Consider the following 14,140-nt stretch of genomic DNA (forward strand, 5'->3'; position numbering starts at 1 on the left):
CTCATTATTTAATTCACACATCATTGCAGAAAATTTAAACTTTTAGAAATATCTGGGTTGTAGGCCAATGTCTCAAAAGTTGCTTTACCTGCAATGTCATCTTGATTTATATGCCATGGTGCTTGAACACACAATAAAGTTTGTGTATTTGATCCTAATCACCTTGAGTACCAATGCGTATTTAATTTTAACAGGAGAACTCCAACGAAAAATTGGCCTAAAGGTACTTGAGATGGGAGGCAATGCCGTAGTGGGCTACCTGCAGTGTTTTGACTTGGAGGGTGAATCTGGGTTGGTTGTACGTGCCATTGGGACTGCATGTACACTCGATAAACTAAGTAATACAGCGACATCACTCCTACCTCCATGTAGTTCCCCATCTAAAGACCTGAAAGAGTAAGTATAAGGTTACAATTATCTGCAGTTGCTTTCTCTGCATTATTTCATATTATGTTGCAATCCAGTTTCATAAGCAGAATTATTAAGCAATGTGCAAAAGGATTTCTTGGAATTGCTAGTACTCTAAAAGCACAATCTTTCAAGTAGAAAACACTTTTGTGCAAGTTAAACACAAGATTCAATGAAGTATAAATCGACACAGTGTATGTATAATCCCTCAAACCTCTGAGATTACAATGCTACACCTGAATCAGAATTTGAACCTTGTTGTGCACAGTATTTTGAAACTAAAATAATCATTATGGGTTAATTGTATATGTTGACTTTCCCATGTTTCCCTCATCCTGTGACTGAATAGTAGGATTTGCATATATGACATCTTAGAACATGTTATTTCAGCTGCATAATCAGAAATGCAAGCCTTCATTCAATCCTATGTTTATATCTCTATATATTTCGTATGTTTACTTAAATTACAGTAAAACACAGCCACAGTGTTGTTGTAACATATTGACAAACGTTTTCCACTGTCACTATAAATTCAAGTCACAGGTCTTGATGAAAATTGGAGCATGAGATTGCTGTTTCAGACCACCTATTCATGAAAATAACAACAGTATAGACTCTTGTAGCACAGGCCCAAGTTGCCTGGAATTCCCTGGTTTTAAACTTAACTTTGACTTGGAATGAAGTGGTGATGTTACTTATTTGTTTCTATAGTATCGATTAGAATTCGTCCAGTTGTTTAGAATGATCAGAATATTGTTATCTTTGGTATTTTTTATCCTGTTTTTGAATTTCTCTGTTCCTGTTGAAGGCATTGACCTTTGCTTGAGTATCATTTTGTGAGCACTTGCTGCTCATTGCTTCCTGGCCTAAAGGGACACTGCTCATCTGTGAGCAGAAACAGCAATTTCACAGATAAGGATAAGGGGAAAATCTTCTGGGATCGAGAGGAAAAGAAATTTCTTCACCCAGAGAGAGTTGAGCCTTTGGAATTCACTACACAGAGTGTGGTTGAGGTCAAAACATTCTGTCTTCAAGAAGAAGATAGATACAGCTCTTGTGACTAAAGGCATTGAAGAATATTGAGGCCGGGGGAAGACGGGGGAAATGAGGCTATTGAGCTCAATGATCAGCCAAGGCCATATCCAGTGGTGGAACTGGCTTGTGGGTCGAATGGCCTCTTCCTTTCTTCTGTGTTTCTACGTCAGCCTATTGGTGGTGGAGTCATCGCAGTTCTTGTGTCACAAGGTCCTGCCCATTACCAGCATTAATCATGTGCTACTAACCAAGCATGGATTGCGTCCTCTGCCAGTAGTCCAGGGGACTGATGTCAGTTGTATGGGTTTGCAGCATTTCATCATGCACTTGCCTGACATCCACTTATTTAACTAATACTGGTTACTAGGTGGCCATGAAGAATGGGCAACCTGACTTTTCCTTTCCTGGCCCAGGGCTATAAAGTCAGTTCTGGCAACTGGAGACGATTATCTAAGCAAGCATAGATTAGGACTGTGGTTTTTCTGCCTTAATAAAAAGCTGTAAGCAAATACCACAAAATTTCAAATTTCTACTATGTTTTATGACCAGTCAAGATTAGGCAAGTTCACTCTACCTCATGGAATTGTAGTCCCGTCCATCTACCCCTTCAGTCTGCACAGTGAAAGTCTGATATGCTTAATTGTCGACGGGGAACTGAGTGCTAATTCTGCTCGTGCTTGAAAATTTATTAACTGTTATTTTTGTTACAGTTAGCATGTATTCTTGAGGTCGGCAATGTATAGTGTATTCTGCCCTTCGTAAAATTTGTAATTTTAAATTTAAGATATGTAAAATAAGTGTCTGTAAAATTGAGTGCCATGTTTTGAAATTCTGTGACTACGTTGGAGCATGGTGCTTGATATTTTCTTGTTCCAAGATGTAGTATATTTTGTTTAAAATAGACAAAGACATGACATCTGTCTTTGCTAACTATTTTGAAACTTTTAAAAGTAAACTGTTTTGGAATGGGAATTAGCAGATGTGTTGTATTTGGACTTCCAGAAGGTGTTCAACAAAGTACCTCACAGAATGTTAAGTCAAAAGATAACAGCCTACCGTGTTGAGGTAGTATATTGACATTGGTAGAAAATTGGCTAATGGGCAGGAAATAGCAAGTGGGAAAAAGGGGTTTGCAACCTGTAACCAATGAGATTCCACAGGAAACAGTCCTGGGACTGCAGCTGTTTATGCAATCAATGACTTGGACGAAGGAAGTGGACGTACTGTAGCCAAATTTGCATACTCTCAAAAATAGGGGCAAGGCAAGTTATGAGAGGAAACAAAACAGTTAACAGAGATTAAGTGGGCAAAAAGTTGGCAAATGGAACATATATGGAAAATGTGAAGTTCATTTTGGAAGGGAGAACAGCCCTATGTCAGTCAGCGAATGCTGGTATTTGATTTGGAAATGTATGAAAATTACTGTGAATGCATCCTAGTGATAGACACCAACAATTTTCTCTTGTTGTTCAAGGCCTGTTAATTTAGCAAGTGGATATGTCTGAATGAGTGTTTGGAAGGCCTGGCCACTGGAATATCCCATTTACTTTTGTAACGCTGCACAAATCGCTCTGACAAATGATTACAAAGAGCTTGTGGAAATTCCGAGAACAATGTTAGTCTTGTGGATAAAAGAAAGGGAACAAGATAATTTATGAATGAGAGTCATGGATATTAGGGATGAGTGAAGGATTAGTTATCAAAATATGACTTGTTCCTTTTTATTGTGCCCAAAAGTAAGAGAAACATGGTGGAAAAATGTCCCAGAAATGGAGGCTATGTTAAGATTATGGTCTTTTTAAAGAGCTGGATTAATGGAGGATTAAACTGAACTATTTCAACTTTAGTAGTCAAGGAAATCCAGAAATTTTATCAGTGATCAGAAATGAAAATGAACCAAAATGCCAATAAATATAGGACCAAGTAGAACCCTCAAACTACTTGAATTGGTATCTTAATTTCATATTGGTGTTAATGCCTGTCATTTCTGACATCAAACAAGGTCTTGGATGAGGCAATGACAACAATGATTCACAAACATCTTGCAGAAAGTTAAGTTTACTATGTGATGGCACTCCTGTTGTATGCTTTGTTATAAATTCATTTGAAATGTTTTCAGCCACTCTAAGATTCTCCTTGCTGATTGTCAGTTTTGTAAAGATGATAATATTCATAATGTTGATTTGAGTCGAGCTGAAAACCCTGTGATAGACCACGGTTAGTGCCAGGCTCATTTGGTATTAACTGAGGCCTTTTCGGAGTACCTACCAAGTTGCTCAAGACATCTGATTAAGCTGCTGAAATTCATGAATTCTTGATATTATCTTGGTCAGAATATAAAAGGAACATCAATATTGTAATTTCCAAGTGTGCTCCTAATTCCTGTGCAATACCATGTGCCCACAGACATATTTCCTTTAATTTGTTTTTGAAAAAAGCATATACTTCAACCTGCCAGTCAGATCTAGGCAACTTTTTCTCCTGAGCTGTTTCAGTGATGCCAGTGGGTGAAAGTAAGGGGTTACCTGTACGTAGGTTGGCTATATTTGTTTTAATATAATTTATGCATTCTGAACGGCATAGCAGCTCATCTCGAACTACCCGAGATAAAGCCGAGTGAAGTGACTTCTTCTGATTTGGGCAATGACGGTTAGGTCTCTGGCTCGCATAAAATTCCAGTTCTGTCAAAAGTTAAGAATTGCCAGGATGCAGGTGATTTTTCCCACTAATTCTGTAGCCAGCGTAAATCTGCTGTTGGGAGTAGTCATAAGAGTCACACAGCGTGGAAACAGACGCTTCGGCCCAACTCGTCCATGCCGACCAGGTTTCTTAAACTAAACTAGTCCCATTTGTCTGCTTTTGGCCCATACCCCTCTAAACCTTCCCTATTTATGTACCTGTCCAAATGTCTTTTAAATGTTGTAATTGTACCTGCATCTACCACTTCATCTGGCAGTTTGTTCAATATAGGCACCATCCTCTGTGGAGAAAGTTGCCCCTCAAGTCCCTTCTAAATCTTTCCCCACTCGCCTTAAAAATATATCCTCTGGTTTTGAACTCCCCAAGCCGAGGGATAAAAAACCTTTACTATTCATCTGATAATGCCCTTTGTGATTTTATAAACCTCAATTAGCTCGCTCCTCAACCTCTTATGCTCCGGGGAATGAAGTCCGAGCTGACCCAGTCTCTTCTAACTCAAACCCTCCATTCCTGGCAACATTCTGCACTCTTTCCAATTTAATATCCTTCCTATGGCGGTTTGCTTGATCCAGGGGCACGGTGTTCAAAAAACAGTGGCTACAGCCAGCCCCTCATGAGATTTGATGGCATTCAGTTTTTCAACTAGCTTCCACCGTCACCACCACCATCACCACTACGTGCTTTCTGGTGAGGCGAGGACTGGACCAAGCGTTCTCTGGGTGAGGTGCTTCGTCACGATCCCTGACCAGGGTTCAAGGACAAACTGGACATTAGCCTTGGGCCTGGAACGCTGAAATTCTCAGCTACACCCAACTCCATCCCTATCTCTCTGTCTACAACCCCTCCCCACCCACCCACTCACCCACTCACCCACTCACCCACTCGGGTCTTGTCTGGTCTCCCTCCGTCTCTCTGCCACACCCCAGGGCTGTGCTTCTCTATCCATGTGTGTCTCTTTCTCTGTCCGTGTATCTCTATCTCTTTCCGTCTCCCGTTTCTGTGTGTCTGTCTCTCTCTTTCTCTCTCCCTCCCCCTTCCACCCCTACCCCACCCACTCCCCATTTGTCTATCTCTGACGGTCTCTCTCTCTCACTCCGTCTGTCTGTCTCTCTCACCGTCTCACACGGTCTCTCTCATTTCTATCTCTCTGGTAACACAGCAGGTATTTTGAATTTATGTTGTGCAGAAGTAAGTGAGTACTTTGAATGTGTTGCCACATAATTGATGTGAATAGCACAGGTGCATTTAAGGGGAAGCTAGGTAAGCACAAAGTAAATTCGAGTAGATGGACATGGTGCAAGAATGAGATGAAGTTAGGTGGAAAGAGCAGAAGATAGGTGTCAACCATTTGGCTTGAGTGGCCTGTTTCTATGTTGTAAATTTTTAGTGCACTTTTTTTTTCCTTTTGGGCTTTCCTTTTCAAGAAGCATTGTGACATTGCCTTTATTAATTTCCTTGCTCCTTGCTGTGAGTTAATAGCCTCTCCTATTTTATGTAGCAGTTGAGCAGCACTCAAAAAGAATGGAAATAAATGTTATCCTAACTGAAATATAAGTCTGATCTTTAAACTCTGAACTTTAAACCTTTGAACATTGTTTAATTTGATGCAAATTGTACACCTGTATTGAGTATCAAAAGCTGTGATTGCGTGCATTCAATTGTATGCTCAGACCTTATGTATTCAAGTAACAATAATTTATAAATGCATGTGAAAATATGATTTGCGCACTAAGTTTGTGAAGGCCTGCTATTGTGTATTGCCAAATTGGAAAAGTCTCATTATCTTGGAGCATTATAGTTCCATTATTGCATAATAAATTCCCCTGTTTCCAGCTTTACTTGGTGGGTATGAATGGCTTTCTTCAAACTGGAAGATGCACCAACTCCTATTATGCTTTTTGTCCCATCCGTAATTGTTCTCAAAGGATTAATGCCGACTTGAGATTTATGCATTCCATTTTTCTTAAGCAGCACCTCAGTTTGTTGTGAAAATGTCTAAAGAGGACCTGAAAAGCTACTGTCATGAAATAAACTCTATCAAAAATGAACAAAAACGGAAGTTGCTGGAAAAGCTCAGCGGGTCTAGCAGCATCTATGAAGAAAAAAATAAAAGTTAACGTTTTGAGTCCGGTGACCCTTCCTCTGAACTGATGGTAGCTAGGAAAACGATGGTTTATATGCAGAAGTTAGGGAGGGGGAGGGGGAGGGGTGAGGGAGTAAACAATAGGTGAGAGATAGAGCCTAAAGAGAGAGGAGAGCAGTTGGATAGACAAAGGAATTGATAACAATCTGGTTAGGAGGGTGAATAGCTGTTAATGGGGACTGGTAGTGTGTAACGGCAGGCTATGCGATAACAAGGCCTGGTGTGTGGGGTGGGGGGCTGGGACAGGGGAGTGTTTAGGCTCTAAAATTATTGAACTTGATATTGAGTCCAGAGAGCTGCTGTGTGCCCAAGTGGAAAATGAAGTGTTGTTCTTCCAGCTCGTGCTGAGCTTCGCTGGAACACTGCAGCAAGCCAGAGACAGAAATGTTGGCCAGGGAATGGTGTGGTGTGTTCAAGTGGCAGGCAACAGGTAGCTCAGGGTCTTTGTTTTTTGCGAGCAGAATGCAGATGTTCTGTGAAGCAGCCACCCAGTCTACACTTTGTTTCCACAATGTAGAGGAGACCACATTGTGAGCAGCGAATGCAGTAGACGAGATTCTGGGAAGTGCAGATGTATTGTTGCTTCGCCTGGAAGGTATGTTTGTGCCCTTGGATACTGGGGAGGGAGGAGGTAAATGTGTAACACCTTAGCTGGTTGCAGGGGACCCTGCAGTCCTCTGGACTCAACATTGAGTTCAATAATTTTAGCGTCTAAACTCTCCCCTGTCCTAGCCCTCTACCCCCCACACCAGGCCTTGTTATCATATAGCCTGCCTATCTTTAGTTAGCTATCGTTAGTCACTAACAGTCCCCATTAACAGCTATTCACCCTCCTAGCCAGATCATTATCAACTCCTTTATCTACCCATCTGCTCTACTCTCTTTGGCTCTGTCCCCACCTATCGTTTACTCTCTGTCCCCTCCCCCTCCCTATCTTCTACATGAACCAACACTTTTTCCTAGCTATCGTCAGTTTCGAGGAAGGGTCACCGGACCCGAAACATTAACCCTGATTTTTTCTTCACAGATGCTGCCAGACCTGCTGAGCTTTTCCAGCAACTTCCGTTTTTATTCCTGATTTACAGCATCTGCAGTTCTTTTGGTAACTATCAAAAGTGATACTTCTATCAGAAGGTTCATTGTTTAAAAAATATCATTGCTAGCTTTTGAATTTAGTATCTCATTTGGTTAATGGAACAGATGAGTTTACATCTGGTAGGGAACAAAAATTATTTTGATTGTTTGTAAAACCATGGTCCCAAAGGTGAATAGGCAGTCGCAGTGAACTTTGTGTATAAATTGCCCATACTTGAACCATTTTAATAAAATGCATTATTTATAAATGTTCCTGAAATAGAAATCCCATATGCAATATCCATTAAATAAATCATTATGGAAAAAGAATGGTCTGCATTTGTCATACATTTTTCCTGACCTTAGAATATCCCAATGGATGTGGTTTGGTTAAAAACGCTAAATAACAGCAGACTATAGCTGGTACAGTATCCATTCCTAAGACCATGAATACAAAGATCCATTGAAATATTACATTTCTATGCTTGACTAGGTGAGTAACTGGTGAACTAGTCAAAGGGGGAACTGGACCTTGGAATTCTCTTCCGTGAATGTCTATTGATACTACATTGATTGTAAATTTTAAATCTGAGATTTATAGCTTTTTTTTGTCGGATTTATAGGTTATCCATAGGTTATCTGGGACAAAGGTGGGGATATGGAGTTGAGGTACGGAGCAGCCCTGACTTCATCGGTGTTCAGAGGAACTGAATGTCACTTACGTAAATTAATAATTCAGTGACAGTATTAATGATCAAACTGGTCAAAAATATTATTAAAAATAAATTGGAAAGAGACATTTTCGAAGTATGACAGATATTTTTCAGTGAGGCTCTCATTTTATAAGTTCTTAATTTTAAAGGGTGAAATAGAGCCTTTTCACAATTAATGATTTATTTTGAATAATGTCTTTTGCAATTATAGATCAATTCATCTTTTTGAATGTTGTCAACAAAGTGGAGGTATTTTAATTATATGGGAGGATGTGCCAGTGGTGCTTTTTCCTTGCATATGCCATAACAGCTATCTCAGCAATATTGGCCAAGAAAACAGATGAGTTACTTGCCCTCATCATTGTTTCGTAAAGTGAAATACTTGAAGAGAGGCATGCCAACAAAATGTCATCAGAAAAAGGAATAAACCTTTTTAATTTGCTCCTCCAGTGAATAAAGTTCTGCAGATCCCATCGCTGTAAAACTCTGAATTGTTTTTGCTGTTACAGTATCTTTATTTCCATATAACACTAATGTTTGCATGGCCAATTCTAGAAAGCTGGAAAATTGTATGATGTGAAATACTTTTAAACATTTACAGTTTGAGATCTTCAAGCTTTTGCAAATAATGATCTAAAAAACAGTTTGTAATCTTAAAACTTATTTGAATGTGTGTTAACCTTGAGTTTCACTGTCCATCTCCCCAGCTTTTCATGTCACCTTTAAATGGCTCTAATACGTGCATGCTGGTTATGTCTGCAGATATTTCCTATTGGGTAATTCCATGGTTTCTGGTAATCCTACTTGTATATTATCCTGAAAAGTGAAGATGCTTGCTTTATATCTTTACTCCCTCACATTTGTTTTTTTAACATTGACAGTTCTACCGTGTGTATTTTTTTTCTCCTGCCTCCTGCTTCTTTCTGTCAGGTCTCCTTTGGTGCATCAGCCAAGCCACGGATGCCGTTCGACTCACAACAGCCCAATTCACACTGCTACGGGCTCGAGACTAACTCAGAACTTCTCTGTATCTGTTCCTACACTCATCTACACTGGTATGAGACTGCACAGGCTGAGGAGATGGGGATAGACGGGCCACAGGCAGAGGGTTCAGTGAGTAATGCCAGGCAGGTAGTGTAGGAAGGTACCATAAATTTTCAACCCCTTCTTGGTTTAACTAGTAGTCCAGCTTCCGGAACCAAGACATATATTGATCAAATTTTAAGTAGATTTTAGCATAACATTTCTAAAGATAAAGTACCAGAGGACGTTTTGGTTTCTAGTTTACCAGTAACTTGAGTAAAACATGCAGAAGCTTCACTTAACAAATCTTTTTTGTTTTCATTTTTAGCTGTGATGCACTATTTTGGTGTTCCGGAATAAGGAAACATGAGTTTCAGTTCCGCCTCCTCAAGCTTTCTTTTGTTATCTAGTTAAAATGCGTTGTGTATTTTTAAAGTCATATTTCATGCTGTTTTATTTACACGATCATCTCGCTCAGGTTTCTAGTACATGGTTTGATTTGTGTTCCAGAATTTATAACCTGTTTCTTGTGTGTCGTGTACAAACCTGGGTAGCCATATGTTTCCCCAGAATCTTCAGTGTATGGACAGCGGATCTCTGCCTTTTGGCGTCGTCCCCAGCCTGCACATAGAAGCAACTGCTGTCTCCCCTGTATTTGGATCATTCCATCATTGCTTAGATCCTTAACACAGGGTTATTGAATGTGTTTCCCGCTTCTTCTGGCAGGGTTCCCTTCAGTGAAGATCCCAACCCTGTTACTCATTCATCTGGACCCTCCACCCCACTGAAAAATCAAACCTATTCCTTTTCACCTTCCAAGTCCTACAGTCGACAGTCCTCCTCTTCTGACACAGATTTGAGTTTGACACCTAAAACTGGTAAGGCACCTCCACCCCGCTTCTTTTTTTGTTGTAAATTTATGTTTCTTTGCACTTGAAGCACCTCATTCTGTTTGACTAAACCTTATTCCTCTTGTTGATCTAGAGAGCAGCAAACTGAATTGGACGATGAATTATTTTCATTAAGTCTTTCAATCACAATGAATGAATTCAGATGCTGTGGAAATTTAACTATTTATGTTAGCTGGACACTTTTAACATACAAAAGCTGAGCTAAAGTCTGTCTTTGGGAAAATAATGATGGAATTGGATACTCTGTTTGGGTTTAAATAATTTTTCAGCCCCCTTAATTTTCAGCTTGAATTGGCTGTAACTTGGCTTACAAACATCTGAAGATTTTGAATTATAAATTGTCATTGTGTGTTCATCCTGTTCTATCCAGGTGTATGTGCTTTTTTTGAGTAAAAATGTCTTGGTCACGATCAACAACGTTCAGATGGTAGTTCAAAAGATACCCAAAGGTTGTTTTGACTGCTTCTACTTTCTGCACTTTGGAAACCAGTTGATATGTTTGAAATGGTAGTGGGTAAATGGAGTTCTAGAATTATTGTACATTGATAGCAATAGGAATGTGCCCTTGTGAGATCATGGATGCAGGTACAGACATCATGAATCTGCTAAAGTACACATATTTCATGTTTAACAACATTAATTTAGATTATTATAATTTTCTTAAGACAAGAGCAAAAACTGAAACAGTTGGATTTTTCCTTAGCATTTGAGGATATTATTTTTTCTTTTTGGTCCAACTAGTTTTATCCATATTTTTTGTATGAAACTCTTCATCTAGACTGTTTTGTTACTTTCCTGGGGTCAGAAGCAGAAGCATTAAAACAAAATTGCTGGCAAGACTTTGCTGTAAAGGACAATGACGGACAAATGTTTTGGTTAGCATGCTGAAAATCAAAAGCATTTTGATTGACTTGGGAAGGAGCAAGGTATTAAATACAATATGCCAAAAAATGAGACAACCCAATTTTGGGAACTGCAACCTACTCAAGAGAAAAGCAGGATATTGTTAAATGATGAGAGAAGAACCTTTGAAAAGAACTAGGCCAACACCAAAGTCTGGTTCAACTTTATTAAGGGTAGAAATTGAAGAAGGAGTACAGAAGCCTGAAAATGCAGATCCAATGTGAAAATTGATGTTCTGGAAGCATGTACCAAAGATAAACAGAACAGCAAAGCACAGGAACAAGCCATTCTCCTACTTGTTTCACAGTTACTGGTTATTCCCTGACCAGCTTTCATATTTATTGGATCATCGTTATTATCTTCAACAAGACTCCCATCACTGAGCACATTTTAATAATTCTGAACCCTTCTGTTTTTCTGGAGGAGTTGCTCCCCTTCTTGGGGGAGATTTGTTCAAAATTTCATTCACCAAACTTCCAGCTACCCTTACCTAGCATTTTGCTGTGTAGCACTTGTCTTTTTACCTCCTCCTATGCCTTTTCCTGGGTCCCAAATATTTATCTCCTGTCAAGCAGTAACATATGTCCAGTCATAGCCAGAGAGTCATCCGCAATGGCTTCTCTGTTCCTGATCTCACATTGTTAGCCTTTTGTCCCCTAGGGAGCTAATCTTGGCCCCTATATGTTATCAAAGCACAGCATCGATTTCCACATGTATATTGATGCTGTTTAGTTCTATCCCTCCATCTTTCTTGATCCCCCTACGGTTTCTAAATTCTCAGGTTAATTGTCTGACATTTCGCATTAGTTGAGTGGAAATGTTCTCCAGCTAACTTTTTGGAAAGACCAAAAGCATTGTCTTTAGTCTTTGTGCTAGTCAAAATCCTGAAACTCCTTTCCTAACAGTGGATGTTCCAACAGTACAGACTGCAGCAATTCCCCACCGTCTTCTCGAGGGAGTTTGGGATGGGTATCAAATGCTGCCTGGTCAGCGATGCCCACGCCCTGTGATATAATTTTTTTAAATAAGTGGACTTTGCAAACTGGATTCGGTGTGCATGTCAAGGCCATCAATGAACAATCTTTTTTAAAGGATACTGCATTGTTAATGTCTACTGTATCAATTAGAGTTCAATAAGTTGATTTTCCCACCTGAAAGTCTATGAATGCACTGTTAGTTTTTACTTTAAAAAATTATGGATTTGTTTAATAATGGAGACTTTTGGCATTCCACAGATATAAAATTAGGGTTTTTTGGTGTAGAAAAGTTGTCCAGTGACAGTTATAAACTTGAAAAATTGTTATACACCCAGTTACGTCCAATTCAACAAGTTGACCTTTTCAAGGGTTTCTGTCAGTGAAACAAATGCAGTAAAATTAAGCTGGAAGTCATTCAGGTTTTTGCATTCTAAAGATTTCCATTTGTGGGAAGTTTAACATACACATTGTAGAGAATCTAGGAATCTCTGACAGTTGTAATGAGGGCAAATGCTGACAGTTTTGCTATTACTTTAACTGCAAAATATAGACCAATTAGTTTTTACTTTAGGAATAGCCATTTTTTTCTCCACTTACAAAAGACACTTTTTAAAGGAATCCAGAGAATGGGATGAGCCAAATTTAGTCTGTACTTTTTCTTATTGTGATGACGTTTAAAATAGTTTGTTTTGATTTAAATGTCTATGTGGAATGTCTGTAGTAGTTTGTGAATTTGATATTCACATCCTTTTAGCTAGGTTGCAAGTTTGTTTATGGACACATTTTCAAACAAAAAGCTTGTCCAGTACTACAGATCGACAGTGTAACTAAACATAGGTTTTTGATTTTAAATGCATAAATCATTGGTAAGACAACTAGTCTGCTTTCAGAAGGAGTGTTGCATCTGTGTTAAGCAATTATTTCTCATGTGCTTTGGGGAGGGCTTTGTAGGTAGAGCAAAACTAAGAAAGATGTGCTCGAGAAAGATTCTTCATTTTATGCACCCACTGGGACAATGTTATCCGTGTATGGGTCAGCTATTCCAAGTATTTAATTGACAGGGCTTCCAAATTGTTTCAGTTAGCTTAAAATGTTACATCTGAACTGTAAGGAAACCTTTTTTGCTAATATTTTCTTAAGACCCTAAGTTCTAAGAAATTAATTTAAAATCCCAAAGGACTAAACTTTTTCAATAGTACAGAAAATGCATAATGCCCTTTATAAGTGTATCATTTTATGTCAATATGCAAAAAAGTATTTGTTTTCTCAATTGATTGAATCAGCCTCTGAAGGTTTTCATTGGTTCTTTGTGTAATTTGTGTATACGTGTTTTTTTGCCAAATGTATATTTAATTTGTTTTGCTTTTGTATGATTTCCCATTGTAATGTTTTCTTCATCTTCCGTGCGTGATCTTCTGAAACTCCAACTTCTTTTCATCTTCTTTTCTGCAACCTTTCTCCAGCAGCACCTTTCCCTGAGGGGCCTAGGATTTTCCTCTTTCCCAGTTCCCCTCCTCTCTCTTCCAGTTCCCCATTTCATAAAAGTACACATCTCCTTCGCTCGGAGGCTCTGCACAGCCTTACTCCTCCTCATTCTGGCTATGTGAGTCCAGTCTGTCTGAGGAAAACTGTGTCTTTCAATGAAGAGTTGCTTCTAACTGCCTCTGGTAGGATTGATTAATGTAAAGAAAAACTATTTTTCAGAAATCCTGTTTGCTCAGTGCCTGAAGCGTTTTTGTTTACTTTATGTTAAAGCAAACAATCAGAAAAATGCAACTGAATTAAGGGGAAGAAAGCATGCTAAAATGAAAATTGTTTTGATGTTAATTGGCAAGTGAGAAGATATTTAAGAAAAACAAATCAAACTAATGTACATTTCCGTAAATGGCAAATTTAAACTTTTTTTTTGCTCTGCACTTAAACAGTTACTAGTAACCCAAAAGCTATCTACAAATTTGCCCTAGCAATTTTCTATCATAGAAATTGATAATGGAGATGAAATGGGGGAATTTGACTGAATCATGGCTATTAGTTATTGGGAATCACTTCATTCATTCATTGCATAGTTCATTAAATATTTGTCTTGTTGAATGTTCTGGTTTCTGTGTGCAGCTCAATGCTTACTTTATTTATTCGTTTATATTGTTAATTTCGTTATACACTTACCTGCTGATCAAATTAAGGCTGATTTGCTTAAATCTAAGATGACAAGGTGCAGAGCTGGATGAACACAGCAGGCCAAGCAGCATCAGA

At 38.8% G+C, this 14,140-nt stretch overlaps 1 protein-coding gene across 10 annotated transcripts in view; it reads left to right on the top strand.

Moving 5' to 3' along the window:
* Positions 1–14,140, top strand: part of c2cd5 (C2 calcium dependent domain containing 5) — a 107,358-nt gene that overhangs the window by 19,103 nt on the left and 74,115 nt on the right. For 8 of the 10 annotated variants that reach the window (XM_048610146.1, XM_048610150.1, XM_048610147.1 and 5 more), the window contains 2 exons: positions 195–396; positions 9,823–9,974. In XM_048610146.1, the coding sequence (XP_048466103.1) occupies positions 195–396; positions 9,823–9,974 (354 nt within the window). Of the gene's footprint in view, positions 1–194; positions 397–9,822; positions 9,975–13,350; positions 13,555–14,140 lie in introns of those variants that run through there. The other 2 variants (XM_048610155.1, XM_048610154.1) reach the window with 2 other exon arrangements.

Source organism: Rhincodon typus, chromosome 22 (assembly GCF_021869965.1).
Source record: "Rhincodon typus isolate 14 chromosome 22, sRhiTyp1.1, whole genome shotgun sequence".
NCBI lineage: Eukaryota > Metazoa > Chordata > Chondrichthyes > Orectolobiformes > Rhincodontidae > Rhincodon > Rhincodon typus.